This window comes from Rhinolophus sinicus, linkage group LG16 (assembly GCF_036562045.2).
Source record: "Rhinolophus sinicus isolate RSC01 linkage group LG16, ASM3656204v1, whole genome shotgun sequence".
NCBI lineage: Eukaryota > Metazoa > Chordata > Mammalia > Chiroptera > Rhinolophidae > Rhinolophus > Rhinolophus sinicus.
In genome coordinates this window covers 36,516,245-36,538,221 of record NC_133765.1, presented here as the reverse complement: position 1 = coordinate 36,538,221, position 21,977 = coordinate 36,516,245, and the positions used below count along the sequence as shown (strand labels likewise).

Sequence of the window (21,977 nt, the reverse complement as noted above, 5' to 3'; positions counted from 1 at the left end):
ACAGGGCAGTTTCCATGTCCCAAAAGCCATCTGCTTTGGCAAAAGCGAAACACGTGATCCTTTGGACAGGGCCTGGCAGCAGACACTGCCTAACCCTGGGAAGGCTGCTGTACAGCAGATGGCACACGGGCACGTGGCCGATGTATAGAAGCATGAGGGAACGTATCCAAGCCACGGAGCATGTTTCTCAGACAAGACGGACTCTGGACAGGAAGCAGGAAGAAGCTTCGAGAACCCCCAGTCCCAGCTCTGAGTGCTCTGCTGGCCTCCTTTGCGGGATGTGAGAGACAGACAAGGGGTCTCAGTGGACCCAGGACAAAGCACTCTGGCATCTTACCTGCTGTGGGGCTTGAAGGACGTCCTGGGCCGCCACTGTTGAGACGATGGCTCTTCTGTCTGCCCTGTGAGGCTGCAGGGAAAGGGACAAACCCGCCACCAGCTGCACGCCCAGGTCTGCGATGGTGACACGATCATCCAGGACGATCACCGTCTTCTCAGCCAGGATGGAGTCAGAGAGCGGCGAGAGGACCTTCAGAGGAAGCAAGAAAGCTCTAGTCTCTGCTGCACACACCATTTTAACTTCTTTAGTTGGTGTTTCCACCTACACGTTCTGCTAAATGAAGGCACTTAACGGAACGTACGTGGATAAGTACTATGCTATTGTCCAATTACACTTGCCAGTTGAAGGAGTCGTACAAGTATCATCTAGGTCCATTTTCTTCCCTTTGACTCATACCCTGATAATAGCAGTGTATTTTCCAAGAAGAGCTTGATTTAATTTAAAGGCAACAACTGAAAATCGCCCGCCTTGGTACTAAGCACCCCAGAGGAACGTGTTTCCAACAGTTAATACGCAGGCGTGAACACGGCAGAATCGTGATAGAAGTTGCAGTGAGTGGTGCTCGGCCGTGTTCTCCTGCTCGTCTGCCTCCCAGTGGGCAGCTGGAGGTCCACTGTGGTACAACGATGACGTCGTGTGGGCCACTGTCATCCCTGGGTGAACCAGCCAAGCAAAGTGGGAAAAAGAATGTAACTGTCCAAAGGGGCCAGGCCTCCAAACTCCCCATCTAGTTTGGAACTGGGGAGACAAACAGATGTGGAGGGCTATCCCGTAGGCAGAATTTCTAGCCCTGTCCCCCGAAGATGTCCTGCCTGACCTCTCAAACCTGTGACTATGATGAGAAATCACTCTCATGAGCATGTTATATGACACTGCTGGCCTTGGCATGGGAGAGTAGCTTGGACTCTCCAGGTGGGTCCAGGGGAGTCACATGAGCCCTTAAAAGCAGAGCTTTCCCTGGCCGGTGGCAGAAGGGGAAGTCAGAGAGATTCAAAGTGTGAGAAGCACGTGATTCAGGCATTTCTGATGACGGAGGCGGCCACGGGGCGAAGGAAGGCAGGTGGCCCTGGGAGCGGAGGCATCCTGTACTGACAGTCAATCCTACCCCAGGCAGAAGTGCATTCTACCGACACCCGAGGAAGCAAATCCTCCCCCAAAGTCCCCGCACACGGCCCTGATTTCAGCCTTGTGAGACTGAGCACAGAACCCAGGACTGGACCAGAACCCAGCTCAGCTGGGCTCCTGACCTAAGAATGGAGTTACTAAGTTAGTGATGCTTTAAGCTGCTACATTTGCAGTAATTTGTTACAGAGCAATACAAAAGCAATACAAAAAAACATTTAATCCAGCTTTGTCAAAAATTAACTGTGGCAACACGTAAAGTAGGACGTAATTAACTATGAGCGGTAACATTTAAAAATTTTATTCACCGATATGCTGCACCATTTCTGCATAATCACCCTGCCCAAATTGGCTAGAAAACAGTTTTCCTATTGGTATAATAATATAGGGCACATTTAACTGTGGATTTTTTTTTTTAGTGTAAATATATGTTTTTTAGTGTAAATATTTTGTTTTCAAAAACATCTTGTCACTGTTCAAGGTATAATACAGCTAAATGGTTATCCCTCCGGGTTAAGAAAATCAAACTAGCTTCCACAGGTGCTACCCTTTTCGTATCAGTGATATGGAAAAATCAGTTCTCACACTTGGGAAACGCTGTTTCCACAGTGTTTCATTTCGCTTGGGCTGGTAAAAGAAATTCAGTAATTTTCCGGAAATCTCTCTAAAGTGTAAAAATTAAGTCGAGTGTCTATTCTTCAAACCGGTGAGCACTCCAGTGGGGCTTCCCAGAGTGTCACAGGCACATCACATCCCCCCCCCCGCCCCCGCAGGCAGCATCTCCCTGGAGCTCGTCAGCACACACGGGGCTGCGGCCTTACCTGCACGGTGGTTATTCCGGGCTCCCGCCCCACCAGGGTCCTGCCATCCTGTAACTGGGCGATTTTCGGCTCTTCCACCTTCATGAAATCCGTCACAAGGTCGGTGATGTCCAGCTGCCAGTCGGGGCCCAGCATGTAGCTCAGCTGCCCCACGTCAGGCGCCTCGGCCACAAACTGGGCGAGGACACGCACCGTGGCGTGCTGGTACTGCAGGGAGCAGCCCCTCCCCTTCCTGTCCTCGTCCTCCTCGTCGTCGCTGTCTCGGGTGGGCCTGGGACACAAACACACCACCGTACACGTCACCGTGGTTAAGGAGTCTCACGGAGTGCGTGCTCCACAATCTCCGTGACTCCCACAGCACCGTGGGCTGCTTCCTCCCTGTCGCGTCTGCTGCCGGCCGTTCACTCACTGTGGCTTCCTTCTTTCATCCCACAGGCGTCTGTGGGGGTCACTGGGGGCCACTCAGGCTGCCACCCGCTGGGAACATGGAAGGCCAGTGCAGGCCGGCCTCGCTCGCCCAGACCCTCAGGAGGCTCAGCCCCTCCTGCGCGCTGGAAATCTGCAACCCCAAATATATCCCCATGTGAAGGTGACGCTAAACCTCGGTCTCGTGGCGGGAAGGGCTATTTGGGGGCTGCTTGCACTCCGCCCTGGTGGACACCAGTGAAGTGTTTCACTCCTCGTGGGCCCAGTCCCCTCACCTTTGAAGTGGAAATAAGCACGACTGCCCCTGACCTCCCCCCAGGTGTGCGTGAGGCTCCAGTAAGTCCAGGTGTGACAACGCCTGAGGAAGGCCCTTCCTCTCTGGCTCTGCTATTCCAGAATCTTCCCCTGGAGACCAAGCTGCCCTGTATCCTTTTGTGAGAGGACCTTGTTTGGTGGCTGCTGACTAGCCTGTGACCTCCAGTGGGTGGGACTTTGTGTCAGGAGAGAAAGGGCAAACACCCACAGGCACTGAGTCAGACCCACTGCGCCAGGTCCTACGTGATGTGCCCAGGTCACGCTGAGAGCTGACACAGGTCAGCCACGTGCGACACGCCAGCCACACATTCGACGTATTTAACCTCCACAGAACGCCAAGGGGTGAGGGCGTTTTATTGTCCTGATCTTACCAGTGAGTAAATCAAGGCACAGAGAGGACGCAGGCACACAAGTGGTGATCGAGAGGCGGGCCCAAGCCCAGGTCACTGTCCCCGACTGTTTGTGTCCCCTCCCTGTTTACAGCTAACTCCATTCATCTTCACAATGACAACTTCCTACTTTCCCATGAAGAAACCAAGCCCCAGAGCGGTTCCTATGTGGCCAAGGCAGCTGGTGATTAGCAGACATGGAACAAGCTTCAAACGTGTCGTTCCACCTGAAAGGTCTGAGGGCCACGTAATAAGGCACAGGAAAAATTTTCACCAGCACCGTAATGTAGCAATTTGAGTTTCTCAAAGTGAGGGGTGAATATCCTTGCTGGTAAGTGAAATGATTTTAGAGGGCAAAGGGACGTGCATGAAAAACACTGAATGGCATAAGGAAAAGTTATTCCCATTTTATTATCCAATCCTTCTGATTGTGTCACAGGGAGTGTCTCTGGTGGGTGCCGTTTGCCTCCCACCAAGACTGGGCCCCAGGAGCCACAGACCCACAGAGCCACCCCCCTGGCTTCTCACCTCCTGTTGGGGGCCACGGGGACCCTCCAGCCTTTGATCTGGCTCAGCTCCGTGTCTGAGATCTCAATCTGCAGGGGCAGCCTGGGCGCCCAGACGGTGACGGTTAACTGGGAGGTGAAGTGCTGGTGGGTGAAGTTCACGATCGTGTCCACTTTGCTCTTCATCTCCTTTCCGTTCACAAACACGGAGTCACAGTGGTTGGACACCTGCGGGGAGGGGTGGAACCCTGAGACGCGTCAGCAGGAAAAGCACAAAGGAAAGCCAACAGTGACAGTCCACCAGCCGCAGGGGCTCCAATGCATGAGCCGCCAAGACAACCAAAGGAGCGTGACTTCAACAACAGGCAATTTGTAGGCACTAATTAGTGACAAATACTGATACACAGACTCCAGGAAAACCGTTTAGTATTAGGAAATACTGGCAAAACCATCAATATAATTTAACGGAGTCACATAACCTTTGTTGCCTTTTTCTGTGCATTTTTTTCTTTACCTTACCTTTTTTATGTACTCAAACCATCACTAATCAAACCTCAGGTGTGACATATTTCATTCTGGCACCATATTTCAAGCAGCATAAAAGGTAGCTATGTTACTAAAAAAAAAAAAAAAAAAAAAAAAATACCTTATTCAAGCCGTAAAGGGGATCTTTTCTGAAAAACCAAGGGAGCTTTGCATAGATTAAAACCCTCATAGGAAAATACGCACAAAATGCATTAAAATGTGGATATAATTATTTTTGCACCATTAAACTATAATTTTGCAGAACAGAAGCAAGGATGTAGCATTTTGTTATGGTCTTTGACTCAGCAGGTGGGGGTACCCTTTTAATGTGCATGCATTAGCAGGTTACATATTAGACAATTTAAGCCCCATTTCACTTCACATCTTCTAGATAAGCAAGTAAAATGTTGGCGACTTTCTCTCCTGGGCCATCAGGAAAATGTCAATTATTGGTGGGGGGACCCAGGGTCACTTCATGTGCAGAAGATGTTACAAAGGTAAAATCATTCACCACAGAATCACAAAACTGCAAGGGGTCTGTGATCTCACTTTATAGATGAACCTGAGGCCAGTCAGTGATGGGATGAAACTGGCTCAAGGTCACATATGATACTTAGGGGTGCCACGTGGGCTGCGGGCAGGGCACGCCCACTGGGCCCTGAGTGCCACCAGGAGGCCTATTTTGCAAACCACAAATGAGGACTTATTTGTGACTTTCTCTTCCTCACCTGAATTTGTACCTGCAGCCCAGGCCTCCCTTCCAAGCCTCAGGTACACACACCCAACTGCCTCCTTGGCATAACCAGGCAAACAGCCCAAGAACAAGGTCAACAGGGTCAACTTCCAGACTCAAAGAGCAAACCTTCGTGTTTGAGACAAATTATCATCAATCCCCCAAAATGGCACCAATGTGAATTTGCTCCCAGGAGGAGAAGAAAGAAATGAGCCTCATTCGTTGTAGAGTGAAATCAAAGACCAAGGAGAAAAGAAACAACCTGAGGGCCCATCGATACACGAATGGATAAAGAAGATGTGATACATACCAGGGGTGACCAAAAAAATGTGTGCCAGTGGACGCTTTGGTCAACATTGCTCAAGCAATAGTTCGCCGTAATCAGAAGTGTCTGGACGCTTTGGTAACTACTTTGAGCACCTCTTGTAATTGCAAAAATCAAATGTGACTTGTATTCATCTTTTGTTATTGGTGCATATTGAGTATTACAATTTTAATAGTGTGTTTTTTTCCTTTCTTAAAATGTGTATACATATTTTTGGCACCCTCTGTATATATAATGGAATATTACTCGGCCATAAAAAATAATGAAATCTTGCTATTTACAACAACGTGGATGGACCTAGAGAACATTATGCTCAGTGAAATAAGTCAGACCGAGAAAGACAAATACCATATAATCTCATTTATATGTAGAAACTAAAAACCAAAATAAATGAACAATCAAAACAGAATAGATACAGAGAACAAACTGGTGGCTGCCAAAGGAGAGGAGGGTTGGAGATGTGGGAAGGGGGGAAGGGATTAAGAAATACAAATTGGTAGTTACAAAATAGTCATGGGGATGTAAAGTACAGCACAGGAAATATGGTCAGTAATATTGTAATAACAATGTGTGGTGCCAGGTGGGTCCTAGACTTACCAGAGGGGTCACTGAATACGTTATATAAATGTCTAACCACTATGCTGTACACCTAGAACTAATAGTATAATATAGATTGTCAACTGTAATTGAAAAATAAATTGTAAAAAATAACAAAATTTTTTATCAAAGAACGAGGGGGGTGCTGAACCTCTCCCCACATCCCCAGTCACAGACACAGCTCCGCATCAGTTCCACTTCACAGTGTCACAGGTGTCTTTAGGAGCCTTTAAGCAGAGTCCACCAAGGCCACTAATGGGACGATGGGCTGAAATTATCACAGCGACACTGCCTGGGTAACCCTGGGCGTCGAAGCACCAACAGGGTGCTGGAGGGTTACTGTGTGTCAGGCTCAGTTTTGTTCTCGAGTTTCTTTGCCCTCCTGTCGGAACCAAGCAGTCCAACGTCCTCTGCCCTCCAGGGAACAGGGCAGCCACAGATGTGCTTTGTGTCGTTAAACATTAGGCATGAATCAGCTAGCTACTAGTTCGATAGTTAGTCCTCAGGTCCAGGGAGAGGGGGCTGGGTGTAGCAGCTCGATGCCGCCCGAGACCTGGGTCCTCGTCCAAACTCTTCCCCACATGACATCTGAATAAGTCACTCCCCAACATCCGGGCTCAGAGGTGGCCTCTGTGAACCTGAGGGCACCTAAACTTTCCAGTTCTGACATTCACCCATTCTATCTTTTAGATTTAGAACCAAGCTCAGAGTCCCAGTGTATTTTTGACATTATAGTACTTTTCTGTGCCTCAAATTCCTCCATCTGTAAAATAAGAATAAACCGTTCATTCATGTATAACAAGTATTTATTTCATGTCAACTAAGACCCAGGAGCTGTCCCAGGTGCTGAGGATGGAGCGATGAACAACGTGGCCCCTATTCTTATGGAACTGACTGTCTAATGGGGGAGGCAGACAAGCAAATGTGTAGATATACAGTATGATATCAGGTGCAAGATAGGCTTGAAAGAAAAACAGAGCAAGATAGGAGGACAGACAGTGGTGACAGAGGGTGTTATGTTAGAAGGGACAGGGAAGGCCTCTCTAGAGAGGCGACATTTGAGTAGAGACCAGAATGAAGTGAGAAAGTGAGCCATGAGGACATGCAGATGCCCGAAAGCAGAGGAAACAGAAAGTGCAAAGGCCCTGAGACAGCCATGTTCTTGCTCTATTCAGGAGCCAAAAGAGGGCAAGTGAGCAACAAGGTGGCGAAGGCGTTGGATTTTACTCCACTAAGTACCGTATTCTGCTGTATAATGTGCACCCGTGTTTTTGACCCAAACTTTCTAGGGGGAAAAAATCTTTCATTTTAATTTTTTAATTCAAATTTTTATTTGTTTACATTTAGGTACTTGTTTTTCGTGTTATAAAGGAATTTTAGAATTTATTTTTTTAACATAACATGGTACGAGAAATTTTATGTAACAAATAATTACAAAACACAAGAACAGATACAAGGTACAAGAAATGTTATGCACCAGAAACAAATTTACGATATTTATGCATCCTAGAAGGCCAAGAAGTCTTCGTTGTTGCAAGTTCGTTATAAGTTCAACAAAACCGATTATGGAATTCCGGGGTATTATTTTGCATACGGATATCGTTATTGATTTCTAGAGTTACACTTTTAACTCATAAGCATAAATAAAAGAATTAAAATTAGTACTACCCAGGTGTAGTGCACATCCTTATTTTTCCCTCACAAATTTGGGCAAAAAAAGTGCACATTATACCCAGCAAAATTCAGGAAGAATGAGGAGCTATGGGGAGCTGGGAGCAAGGAAATGGCACGATGGGAAAATATTAACAGAACAGCCCTGGCAGGTATGGAGGAAGGGGAACCATTTAGGGGCCAGCTAAGCCCATCAGTAGACACATGACGGTGGTTCGATGGGGAGGGGGGTTGATGGGGTAATGAGAGGTGGTCAGATTCAGGGGGTATCCTGAAGGTAGCCCCAGACAGGACTTGCTATTGGAATGGATTTGGATCTGAGAGAGAGGGAGAAACCAGAAGAAAGGCCTGGCCATCCTGAGGTAAGGGGAGGAGAGGCAGATTTGGGGAAGAGAAAGGGCATCCAAAGTTCAGTTTTGAAAATGTTAATTTGAAATGTTTATTAGGCATTCACATGCAAACGTGAAGTCGGGAGCTCAGGCAGAGAGGTGATGGAGTGAGGTTCAAGCTGAAGAAGAATTTGGATTGTGCGCTTACAGCACTTACAGCCACGAGACGAATGCTATCTCACGTGTAAGCCTTGAGCGTGCCAACACTTAGAGGCCATGAATGAAAGGGCCCCGTAAAGGATGATGAAGACATGGGACCAGTGTGTTACAAAGGAAAGTCACAGGAGAGAATGCGACCTCAGAAGGCAAGCGATGAAGGCACTTAGAAGAGAATGCGACTGAGCATCAGACGACTTCATTCAGGTAACAAATGTAATTGTTTGTTACCTGAATGAAACCAATTAAGGCGTGGACTGAAAGCTGGCCATTGGGATTGGCCACGCAGAGGACCCTGGGGAACCTGACAAAGGGACGTCAGTGCAGCAGAAGTGAGCAATGCCTGAAGGACGTGGCTCACGTGAGCATGGGATGTGGGGGAGGGCAGTACAAACACATTTGCAAGGAGGTAAAGGGGGAACAGGGAGATGGGTCAATGGGTGACAACACCGGCTCTAAGTATTAAATGGGATATTCCACAAAAACCCTCCTTTAGCTAATGCCTGCCACATGCTAGGTGCTCAAAATTCACACATTTTATAATAACAGCATCACTGACTGGAACGGTGAAAGTAAATAAATACAGCTGCCACCCAGTACTTCACAGGATCTATTCTGAATTGGCTTCTATTGGCAGAGCAGTCAGACAGCGAGTGTTTTGTAAGTGCTGACCATATGTCCAGCTCTTCTGTGCAAACACAAGTTTTCCGAGTTTCCAGCTTGAATCAAACAACCCATTAGCCTCATATTAGGGCCAAACTCACCAAATACCCACTCTGAGTGAGGAGACTGGAGCCAGAGAAGACATTAGTTGCCACTTGGAGCTTAAGACTAAAAGCAATCAGATAAAATCAGCATTTCCTGAGTGAGTCACTGACATAATACTGTATCATAATACGCCAATTCCCCTGGCCAAAATACCTGTTGTGCAACAAGAAGGTAAGAAAGAAAATAAGACAGCTCTGTCTACAGAGGATTTGTGATCCTGTTACCAAAATAGGACATGGTGGGGCGGGGGGGGGGGGGACCAACATATATGGAAGTTCAAATTAATTCATTGCAAACTGTTGGCTATTTAGAAGGAATCCTTTTTCAGAATTAAAAAGTATAATCAGGGAAAGTTCCCTGGCCCAAAGGTGAAGATGAGTGAAGAATTCTCTGACATATTTATGACCTTCTTCTCTGACTGCATGGGGGGTGGATGGGAGGGGTGGAGGAAGCAGTGTCCATCTTTAAAGATGAAACTTAAACATATGTAACACTTTACAATTCATGAAACACTATGGTATCTGACACTCTCTGCTTCATGTGGTAGGTTTCAGCAATGCACCAGATACCGTACCTTCACCCTCGGACATGGGACTTTGCTATTCCCTTCACTGGGGGCAAAATCTACTTTCTTGTTTCAATGATGCTGGGTTTGGGCAAAGGACTTGCTTTCTCCAGTAGAATTTTAGAAGAAAAAAAGTCACAATAAAACACTTACAACATAGTTAAAAGATTGGGTTGCCCTCCTGGTCTGAGCATCTTTGATGAGCTGAACCCCACTCATCTGAAGAGCAATGGAAAAATGCTTGTGGTAGCACAGGACTAAGACACAGGGGCTATTTGTTACGCGGGAATGACTAACTGATGCACTCTGGGACAATGTGTCTCTGTTTTGAATCACAACCCACAGTAGAAAATACATCTTACAATATGACCGATACACAAAAAGTATGCAAATAGAAACTAAAGCTGCATGAAAAAAATACTTGGCCTCACCATGTTACTCTGAATTTTCTATTTTGTTCCATTCTATCACTTTGTTACAAAATACTGGTGAGAGCCCATAAAAATTGGCCCTTAATTTGAAAACTGCCCTTGAGTATTGTGGGAAAGTTATTCATCCTGTTTTACAGATGTGGAAACGAAGGCTCAGCTAGGTCACCTGGCTGGTGCCAGATGTTCCAGGCTATGTGTTCTGACCCAGCACTGTCCTGTTTTGTTTTTGTTTTGTTTTTTCAGGGGGAGCCTAATAATAGCTGCAGTCACCACTGATCCCCTCTCTAGGTCCAGTTCATTCCTAGTTTTCACTTAAAGTGTTCTTAAAATAAGGGGTCTGGGTTAGTCTCTACTTGATAAAAATCAGAGACCAAATCAGGTCAGCCAGCTTCAACTCAGAGAAGCAGAGAGCTGAAGCGAGCCTTTCTCCCTCCCTCACCACACTGCAAATTAAAAACTTTCCTTAAACTCCAAAGAGAACTTGGCTGCAGAGCAAAAAAGTAACTGGAATCTGGAGAAAGACACATGCCTGCAGGGGAAACAGAAGTGAAGCACTTGCTTCCCTGGGGCAGCAACCACTGGTGCTACATGAGCTGGTAACAAGAATGTATGTGCAAGAGTGTACTGACTTGCCAAGGCCACGTACGGGCCAGTGGGTGTGCAAGGCCCCCAGGGCTGACTTCCTGTATTAACACTGACCTCTCCGCCCTCCTAGAAGGCGAGGCATGTGAGGACAAGCATGTTGCCTTCTCGCACCTTCTGCAGCCCAGGGTCACGTGGGCATGGTACATGGTAGACATACAAGGATGTGCTGGGTACAGGAGAGATGAGGTGGTCTCCTCAAAAACAACACCCAGTAGCTGACAGGTCTTAAGAGCCCCCTACCCATCGCCCCTCACCAACACTGAAGGTCATTGCAAGCCCCCACTCCCCTAAGGGGACCCTAATTCAGCCTTGCAAGCTCTGATCTTCATGCTTTGCACTCAGCTTCATTCACTGTTACCAATTCTTGGTCACACAGGTCGGTCTGGCTCCCACAGTTGGACCACAGCTGGGATGTTTCATGTCCCCGTGTCACGGAGACAGTCAGCCCAGGGCCCGCCTCCCATCACTCACTGACTGTCCAGGCCTCCCAGTGAGGGCCTATCTCGGGGCCAGTGTGGCCAGCAGGGAGACCGCAGCCCTCCCCCTTCCCATCTCATCCTCAACACACGCTTCGTTACAGAATCTTCGAGTCCTGGCACTGAAAGAGGCCTCAGATATTGTCACATGGAGCACAAGAGCCAGTCTTAAAGGGCCAGTGGTGACAGGCAGTGGGGCCTGGGCGGGGCTCAGAGGACACAAGGCAAATCTAAGAGTCCCCACTCACGTACAAGACACTGTCAAATACAGTGATGGGTGAGACCCTGAGGTTTGCACGCTGCTGACAGGATGGCCAGGCCTCCCTGGCTGCCTTCAGTCCACCTGAACTACAGGAAGGGGCTGCCACTCTCCTGAATTTGAAACTGCAGACATCTTCACCACAGGACCCAGGGACACCCTCTCCCACCAGACCTCATGTCCCCTCATTCAATGGCACGAGTGCAGACAAGGCCCATGTACGGCTTGTTGGGCCACCTCTAGGGAGACATGGTAAGATGCTGGTCTGCCCTTCTTCCACTAGGAGAGAAATGTCCGTCCCATCCACATTTGATAAGGCTTGATTCTACGCTTACAGACAAATGCTCCTGAAATTTCACCCCTTAACAAAACGACACTGGCATATTAGGACAAGATGATAATTTGGTGTGAAGGTTGGTGTGTGCTTGTCTGTGGGATGTTTTCATTTCAGATTTCATCCCTTGACTTGGGGGATTTTAAAAATGTCACCAGCACTGGTTAGCTTAGGAGGAGACCCACACACTTGGGGTTCACCACTAGCGCCCCCTCCAGGATGAGTTGTGTATGTGGGGAGAGCCCGGCACATGGGCAACCTGACTTCCTGCACCAGCTCTGCCCGCAGACCCTGATCCTGGGAGAGGGTGCTGCCAATTACCATCCACTGGCACAGATCCCAGGGCCAAGCTCAGGTGTTTGGACATCGCACAGAAATTAGTCACACAAAAGAAAAACAGGTGTTTGAGCAGGATAAGCATATTCTCAGGGGAAAGAGAGATCTACAGGGTTTGTGTTTTCCAAACACGTTGAAAATACTTGTGGAAATTTCTTTTTGGAAAGAAATTTTTCTATAACAGAATGCTGTGAATTGTGCACTCCAATTACAAAACCAGAAGCTTCATGAGTTATCCAGGCAAAGGGAAAAGTAAATACAGTGGATGGCCCCACCACCCTCTGCTCCCAAATCAGAATGAAAACAAGAAGGGCATTGAAAGGCCCGAGTTGAGAAGACCTGGCAGAACCAAGATTTGCTCACTGCTGCCTGGAGAGGGCTGGACGTCACCCGTGCTCTCAGGGAAGATTTGCAGACACCAGCACCCCGGGTCCAGCCAGGCTGTGCTGCACAGAGGCAGGCTTCACACACAGCCACGCTTCTGCAGCGCGGCGGTCCCCAGAATGCACCCTCCATCGACTCTCCGTCCTTGTCTGTGTGGCATGGGCTAAGGAGAGTCCTGAATGTAAAATCTGGTCTGAGCAGCCTGCGAAGTGGCCCCCGTGGTGAAAGTACAGTGGTTATTCCAGTAAATGACTCTGCTCTGTAACAATCTCTACTTACGTTAGCAACAAATGAAAACAATTGCATCTCATACATTGTTCTACTCCTTCTCACCTATGACAGCTAATGTATCTGATACATGTATAATGGAATCCAGTTCACCATACAATTCACCGATATCCTATTCGATTGGCCTGGGCAGAGCTTCAGGAGGTGCCGGTCGGAGGTTACTCAACGATCAAACCCCTTTCCCTCCAGGGAGATGACGTGAACTAAGAAGGTGGGTCTGCTGCGAATGACAGGAAAGTTGGGGACTATGGTAAACTTGAAGGAGGCTCCCCAAACCACGCTCAAAGGGGACAGCTGCTAAAAGGGACGGGTGCCACTCACCTGAGCCCGCCACAGCTATGCAGGGATGCTGGGACTGTGTCAGAGATCAGGCGCCTTTGCAAGAGAACGGGAAACCCAGTTGGGGTGAGTCACCTAAGTTTTGGATGTTGGTTATCTAAGTATATGTATTTTAAAGTACTTTTCTGGCCAAACACAGCGTATCTGGGAGTCTGTACCCGCCCCAAGGCCCGTCATTTCACAACCTCTGGCCTAAGGCCGTCCTGATCTGTAGGGTATGATACCAGTGCAACCACATGGATGTGTTTTGTTTTGGGTGTTTTTTCCCTACAATATATCAAACTTTGAGGTCCATATCATGCCCTCATTATCATCATACTCTTCAATCCTTACTAAAACTTTTCCTAGTCCCCCAGAATCTACCAGCAATAGAAAACAGATCTGTCTCCTTGCCACCACAAATCACAGTGACTGCTCAGGGGAGCTCTGTCTTGAGAAGGAATCTGGGCTCCAGCAGGAAAGGGGTGCAGGGATTGACTAGTGATGTCTGCACAGGCACACGCTAGGAAGTGGTGCCCTGCATTATTTATATCACATTGATGAAACCAGAATTCTTTTGCCCCGGGTGCTTGAGCAAAACCCCTTCAGAGCTGGGAAATCCTGCAAGATTCTCAGGACTGTTCCTGTCACCCAAGGAGGCTGCCAAGAAAGGCACATGGAGACGCCAGCAGTGGCGTCGGACACACAGCCGGTCTCAGCCCAGGGCTGGCTCCTGCTCTCACACAACTGTGTTCATCGGAAAAGAATCAGTGCGTGAGCCAAATATTTATTAAGCATTCAAAACAAAGGATGTCAGACTCGTTGACATATTTATCTCTCTGCTCTTCGGAACATATACCGTGGGGACTGGCACGGCTGAAATCTTTGATGATTGGAAGTGCTCAGTTGTCCAGAGCGTTAAAAGATGACTTTGTTAGGGCAATCGCTTGGGGCTGAGGCCTTGAATTTTTAAAAAGAGCTTGTTAAACTGGGCTTTGGAAGTGGTCAAAAGAAAAATACCACGTTTCAGAGAGGGGGCTACAGGGAGGAAGAACAACACCGCGGGAGGAAGAGAAGTCAAAAGAAGCACTTTGAAATCTGAGGTTTTCTTTTAGTGTTTCAAGTTAAACCTTAAATGTTTCGATGGAAAATTAATCCAAGAGCCGTTGAGAAGATGTAATCAATAAAGGACTAATGACGAGAAATGGCCTTTTCCTGCTGGAAGCCCATCCCTCTTGAAAATAGAATGCAAGAGATAAGAGCCCATTTGTTTAGCAGACAACTGACTGTGTATTCCACTGAGTCCACTCTCCAAGAAATCTTTCTCCACTGTTTCCAGCTGAGACAGAATTTATATTTCCACAAGCTGCAAAAGACAGCATTACTGTCTGAAAGACCATGTGGGCCTTTAATAAAGCACGAATAAATTGCTTAAGCTAAATTCCCTGCAAATCTGGGGGGAAACGTGAGAATCTCAGAAGGCTTCTCTCATCTCTGCCCGTCTTCATTGTGGTATGTATGTCCACTAGCTCCCAACACGAGTGAATTTCTCTCTAGACATCTAAAAGGCTTCAGAGGAAAAGAGGACATGTTATCATTGGAAGATAATCTCCGGATGACATGGGAGAGCACCCCCACACACACTACAGGAATTTTAAGTCTCCTTTTCCCTCGTTTCTGATCTTAATCACCTCTTGAATCAACTTTTTTATCTTAAACAGAAGATTGTTCCTAGCCTGAATCACAGAAAGTCCCCTGCTCCCTGCTTGAGGCCATTCTGGGCCCAGCTCCTGGGTAAACAACCACCTGAACGCCTGGTTAAACCAGAGAGAAAGGCCACAGGCTCCATGAAGCTAAACAGCCTTTCCATCACACAGCCACCTTGCATCATGGCTTTGGGTCCTGCTTCTTGGGCCAACACTTTTAACTCTGTTTAACCACAATCTATCTCTTCTCATCTAGGGGCTGATGGAATAAAAATGATACCCCAGCAAGACTTCCAGAACATCCCGTCCAAAGAGGTCAACACCATCTTCCAGATGGATCCCAAGACCCCTTCCCCTCATCTAAGATCAGACAGGGCGAGAGTTCTGTGAACCCCCAATAGGTAGGGACAATGACCATATCAAGCAGGAAGCAGATACAGAATAAGAGACCTCCTGTCCCTCAACTTCCAATAGAGATTTTATGGGGATCATGCCTCTCAGGGGGAAATAAGGCCGGCAGTTAGAGAGAGGAATTGTGTCTCCAAGATGCCCGAACATGTCAGGTAACATTCCTGCATGTCCAACATGACCTATGGAGAGTGACCACCCAGAAGACCTCCCTTCTCCACCCAAACCTTCCCCTTACTATAACCACCAACTACTATGAGGAAGCTAGAGGATACAAAATACCTGACTAGGTTATACTGGTCACTCACACCTGCACAGTAAAGGCCACAACAACCTTCATATCACCTTAGCCTCATTATACCATCATTATAATAGCATACATATGCCCGGAAGTTCATTCATATCATTATAACAGACTGGATTCTGGGAAGGAACATGCGCAGTTTAGAGGTCATAACCGCTTGTCAATCACAGGTGCCAATCAAGTGGTCCCACCCCTAGAGAGGAGTAGACCACTATGGAGAAAAGAAGATTAAAAACTCCAAGTCCTCACCAGTCAGCACCTTTTGAGCCAGGCCATTGCTTGGGCCCACTCCTATCCCTTTGGAGTGTACTTTTGCTTCTAATAAACTGCTCTTTCACCACTGCCTCTTGGTGACCCACTCACTTCTTTGTTTGGGAAACCAAGAACCTGGACATCACGCCGAGAAGGGTCTGTTCTCTGGTAACAAGGATACGCTTAAAATAAGTCAATTTGCAGATGATCACAGAGTAAAGGTGGGGAAAGCTGATGTCCCTTTCTCCACCATCTTTGGAACTCATCTGAGGAACAAGTAGCATGAATTTACAAACCTAGATTTCAACATAAAAATGAAAACCAAAGAGAGGGGCTCAGAATGCAATATCTCCCAATCTGTCAAACATGGAGCGTTTCAAAATATTTCAAAACTATTTTTCTATAGAAATAGCCTTATCACACCATTATCAACAGAACAAAGGGCAAAAACTGCATGACCACCTCAATAGACACACACAAAAAGCATTTGACAAAACCCACCACCCTTTCATGCTAAATACTCAACAAATGAGGAATAGAAGGGAAATTCTGCAACATGGAAAAAGGCAGATTGAGAAAACACTGCTGACATTATGGTTAATGGACAAAAAGTGATGCCTTCCCTCTAGGATCAGATGTGACAAAGATGTCCCTTTTCACTACTTCTACTCAACATTTTACTGGAGATTCTAGGGCAACTCAGCAAGAAAAGGAAATGAGACATCCAGACTGGAAAAGAAGAAGTACATGATTGCTCTCTGCAGGTGACACCATCTCATATATAACAAATCCTAGGGAATCCACTAAGAAAAAAAACAAAACACAACTGTTACAACTAATAAACGAGTCCAGCAAAGTTAGAGGGCACAAGATCAATAAGCAAAAACCAATGGTATGTCTAAACACTAACAGTGAACAATCTGAAAATGAAATTAAGTAACAAACTCCATCTGAAACAACACCAAAAAGAAGAAGGTGAATACAGGGACAAAGTTAACAAAAGAACTGCCAAACTTAAATCATTATCGAAAGAAATTAAAGAAGACCGTATAAGTGCAAACACATCCCATGGTCATGATTGGAAGACTTAACATTGGTAAGACGGAATACTCCCCAAATAAATCCACACGTTCAACATGATACCTATAAAAATTCCCAAATTCCATTGCCATTTTGGCAGAAATTGACAAGCTGATTGTAAAATGTACACGGAAAGTCAAGGGACCCAGAATAGTCAAAACAATCATGAAAAAGTATCACAAAGTTTGAAGAGTCACACACCAAATTACAAAACTCACTGCAAAACTGTGGTGATCAAAACACTGGAAGATGAGACTCAAGCATAGGCTGGTGACCCTGCCCTATGAACTGCAATAAGGAGAGACGTAGAGGTCATTGGACTAGAACTGAGAATGTATAACTAAAACCTCACGTTGATGGTCAACTGATTTTTGAAAAAGATGCTAACACAATTCAGTGGGGAAAGAATAGTGTTTTCAACAGACTGTGCTGGGTTCACTGGATAGCCACATGCAAAACAGACGAATGTACACACTTACCGCATACAATACACAAAAAATTAACCCAAAATGGATCCTAGACCGAAATGTAAGAGCTAAAACTATAAAACTTTTAGAAGAAAATGTATGAGAAAGTTTTTGTAAATATGAACTGGGCAATGATCTCTGATGTACAACAGTAAAAATATAAGCTGTATAAGAAAAAAATTGATATGTTGGATTTCATCAAAATTAAAAGCATTCGCTCTCCAAAAAACCCTACAGGTCATGAAAGGACATACCACAGGCTGGAAGAAAGTATTTTTCAATCACTTAACTGATAAAGCACGTGTAACCAAAAGACTCTTAAAACTCAATAATTAAAAGCAAACAACCAAATTTTAAAAATGGACAAAATATCTGAACTGCCATTTCACCAAAGGTCTGTAGATGTGACATATCATGCGAAACGATGCTCAAAATCATTAATGTTTAGGGGAATGCAAGTTAAAACCAAATGGCCAGAGAGTAAGGGAGGTGGGGGGTGGGAGATGAGGGTAAGGGGGATCAAATATATGGTGATGGAAGGAGAACTGACTCTGGGTGGTGAACACACAATGGGATTTTATAGATGATGTAATACAGAATTGTACACCTGAAATCTATGTAATTTTACTAACAATTGTCACCCGAATAAATTTAAAAAAAATAATAATAAAGGTCATCTTTATCTCAAAAAAAAAACACCAAATGGCATACTTGTACGTACCTAATATAATGGCTGAAATTAAAAAGACTGATCACACCAAGTGTTGACATGTAGATACTAGAACTCTCAAAATCTGTCCATTATACATTCTTAAATACAATGTAATGTAATTAATATAACATAATGTAACATAACATAATATAAATAATATAATATGAATGTAAAACACTTAGCAGTTTCTTATAAAGTTAAACACACACTTACCATACGATTCAACTTTTCTACTCCAAAGAAATGAAAGCCCATATCCAGGCAAAAACCTATATGAATGTTCCAACCAGCAATAGTTGTAATAGCCCCAAATTAGGAGCAACTCAAATGTCCATCAACAGATGGATAACTGTGGTATGTCCATACAATGGAATACTACGCGTCAATAAAAACTATGAACTACTGGTAAAGTTAATTATGCTGGGTGCAAGAAGCTAGACAAAAACACACTTTCTATGATTCCATGTATATAAAACTCCAGGAAATGAAAATTAATCTTCAGTGACACAGAGATAAGTGTTTGCCTGGGGGTGAGTGGCGAGGGAGAGGAGAGAGGGATTACAAGGGGGCCTGAAGAAAGTTTGGGGTTTAAGCATATGTTTATTATCTGGATTTCGGTGATGCATAACTTGGCACATCAAATCTGTCTTCCTTAAATATGTGCAATTTGCTGTATGTCACTTACACCTTACGAGCTGTGGAGGAGGGAGAGTGTAGTGTGAGGACAGCCTGAACGCACAGTCTGCGTGCGTCGGTGCTCACGCGTACGTGATCCAGTTCACTTCTACAGTTTGTTCAAATGATGTGAGTTGCTTCGGGAAACCAGTGAATTTGGATATGAAGCTGATACGTTCTGCCCGTCAGAGCTGCCAGAGTTTACTCTGGGAACCAGGCACCGAAACATCAGCGAGGGTCCCCTTCCCACTACTGGCCACCAAGTACATGTGTTTCCAGGAGACACAGGCACAGGGCCATCGCCGACCCTGCCTGATCCCGAGACACATTCCCACACCCCCAGCCTTGGACCTGAGCGGGGCCTACACGGGGAAGGGCACACGAAAGGCTGCCGGGAGGAGGGAGGGAGCGCAGGGCGATGGTTACTGAGTGAGGGAAGCTGGGAGGCTGGCCGGTTTGCTCTGGCTCGTTCCAAGATTTCTCCGCATTATGTGGAAACAATCCCAGAACGTTCCTTCTTAATTAGAGATGCAAAAGCAGAAATGAACAAAAGATCTAATTCATCTCAAAATCACAGTGATGGTGACAGGAACAAAAGGTTGACAATGCAGCAATAGCTACGCTCCGGCCAACAGGAAGCATATGTCACATCTCCAACGAGAACGGAACAATAAAAGTCCAAACCACCGGCGTAAAGGAGGACAGAATGCGGGGGTAACAGCCACTCTGCCTGACACTTATTCTCAGCTCCCGGCTCCTGGCGACAGGCAAAGGGAAGGAAATGCATGCCCACAGGTACAATAACAGTTTCTCTGTAGGGATGTTTGCCGAGCGTGGCTCAGAGGGAAAGAAAGCACCTCATACCTCTCTGGATCTCGTACATCTCCTTCCTAATAAAGTTGGGAGCAGTCTGAGAGCTTCCCTGGAGGCCCGTGGAGCCCACAGCAGACAGGACGCTTTCACGCAGGTCAGTGCAGAGACATCTGTGACCCCACGTCCTCCTGCTCCCCTGTGGGGTCCTCACAACGTCAACCCCACGTCACCTACAGGCACAACACAGGGCCCAGGGCAGACCGGCAGCCCCGGGCCAAACGTGTTTGCAGAGCTTTCCATGGGGTGACTTGGCAATATGTAAAGTGAAAAATCTTACATAACAATCGAAATTTCCAGAAACACATCATTAAACAAGAGAAGAAACAGGAAGGAACTGCTTGTCCACTTTTTGGTACAATGAATTTGGACACGCGGTGGACTGGTGTTGATTCCAAACCCACCGAGTACAGCCACTCAAGCCTCTCTGTGCCTCAGTTTCCAGAACTGTAAAAGGGGGTGACACTTGCACTGACCTCATGGGTGTTGTGTGGGTTCAATGCTGTCATGTACCGAAACGAGCAAGACAGAGTCTGGCACAGTGGCCTGTGTGCTTTCGTTGGTACTGCTCATGCCAGGGGGCCCTGGGGACAGGGACATAAGTCAGACATGGAACCTGGCCTCAAGGACAAACACGTCAACATGCACGGGGTCCCTCACACGTGTATCTACACGGGGGCTGGAAACACAGAGGTGAGGACCCGCAGGGGTGCAGGCCGGTGGGGGGGAGGTGGCTGCACCCGTGGGAGGGACGCTGGGCAGAGGCACGAGCACAGACGCGGGAAAAGATGTCAGAGCCTCCCCGAGAAAGGCAGAAATCAGAGCAGGAGAGAAACCGAGTCCACGGGGTCATTATGGCTCCTTTCCATGCACGAGCCAGTACTGCTCCCCTTTCTTGGCTTAAGACAGTTGGATTTGGGTTTCTATTACTTGCAACCAAAAGAAAAAGAAAACAAAACAAAACTCCTTACAGCAGGATTTCACCGCAGGCCCAGCTGGTCCCAGCACCCACCACTCCTGTTCAACCCCGTTCTCTTGCTCAGTGAGGTCAGCTCCCAAGTGCGTCTCTCCTGACCATGATCCAGACACACCCACCTTCCACCACCTGCTCTAGAAATTCAGCCACTTATGGAAAATTGGGTCTCACCGCCTTTTGCAGGGGCTGCCAACAACCCGGGAAATGCCACTGCTCCATCACAGCCACCTGTGCCCTCCGCAGGTGACACTGGGCTCCGCTTAGGGATGGGCTCCCCCACGTTGCTCAGCAAGCAGCAGAAAACTTTGTATTTGTTCTGAAAGCACACCCACTGCCTTCCCTCCCCCCTTGCAGACCAAGTTTGGAAACAAGGTCCTTCCCCAGGGCAGAGAAGGCTCTGGGATGTGAATGTCCTTCTCGGAGCCCTTCAGTATCGCATTATTGCAAGTCCAGCGGATCCTGGAAGGCTGGAAACTTAATTATTGCAGCCAAACATTGGAGGGGACCATTGTCAGGGTCAGCAGGAGCTGACATTTCCTGCTCGCCAAGCGTGCATGGGTCCTCCCTTGCTGACCCTGCATGGACAGCTTCTGGGTTCTGGAGGCCACAATTCATTGACAAGCAATACAGCGACCAACACACAGAAACGTGAGGCCATCCTTTGGTTGGAAAGAGAGCCGTTCAAAGATTAAACCGTAAGCACGACATGGGAATTGCATTTTTTTTTCCTTCCTCTGAAGACCTTTAAAGAAACTCAGCAAAGAAAAGAAAATGTGTTGTGGTGGGCAGCATTCAGGCCCCCCCCCCAAAGATGTCCACGTCCTCATTCCCAGAACTTCCGAATCTATCACCTGACACAATGCGGTGGATTGAACTGTGGCCCCACGTGACATGTCCAAGTTCTAGTCCCCGGTACCTGGGAATGTGGTGTCATTTGGAAACAAGGTCTTTGCAGATGTTAATTAAGCTAAGGATCTTGAGATGAGATCTCTCCAAATTAGAGAGGCCCCTACGTCCAATGACATGTGCCCTATAGGAGAAGACCACACAGAAACACCGGGGCGAGACCACACGCACACAGAGGCAGAGACTGGAGGATGTGGCCACAGGCCAAGGGGCGCCTGGGACCACCAGGAGCTGGGGGGGTAGGGGGGAGCCTCCCCGCGAGCTTCTGGAGGGTGTGGAGCCCTGCTGACACCCTGACGTCAGACTGCTGACCTTCAGATATTTGAGAGAGTACGTGCCTGTGGTTTTAAGCCACCGAGTATATGGTAACTTATTAGCAGCCCCAGGGAACTAACGCACATGGCAGAGGGCTCTGCAGATGTAACTGAGATAAGCGTCCTGAGATGAGAGAGCGGTGTCCTGCCTTCTCCAGGTGGCCTGCTGAGTCACAAAGGTCCTTGTT

The 21,977-nt window shown here is 47.0% G+C and overlaps 1 protein-coding gene across 4 annotated transcripts in view; it reads right to left on the bottom strand.

The window, feature by feature from the left end:
* TMEM132B (transmembrane protein 132B) overlaps positions 1 to 21,977 on the bottom strand; it is a 269,744-nt gene that overhangs the window by 5,898 nt on the left and 241,869 nt on the right. For all 4 annotated transcript variants that reach the window (XM_019748802.2, XM_074321105.1, XM_074321106.1 and 1 more), the window contains 3 exons: positions 3,942 to 4,147; positions 2,284 to 2,554; positions 338 to 529 (listed from right to left, as the gene is read on the bottom strand). In XM_019748802.2, the coding sequence (XP_019604361.2) occupies positions 338 to 529; positions 2,284 to 2,554; positions 3,942 to 4,147 (669 nt within the window). The remainder of the gene's footprint in view (positions 1 to 337; positions 530 to 2,283; positions 2,555 to 3,941; positions 4,148 to 21,977) is intronic.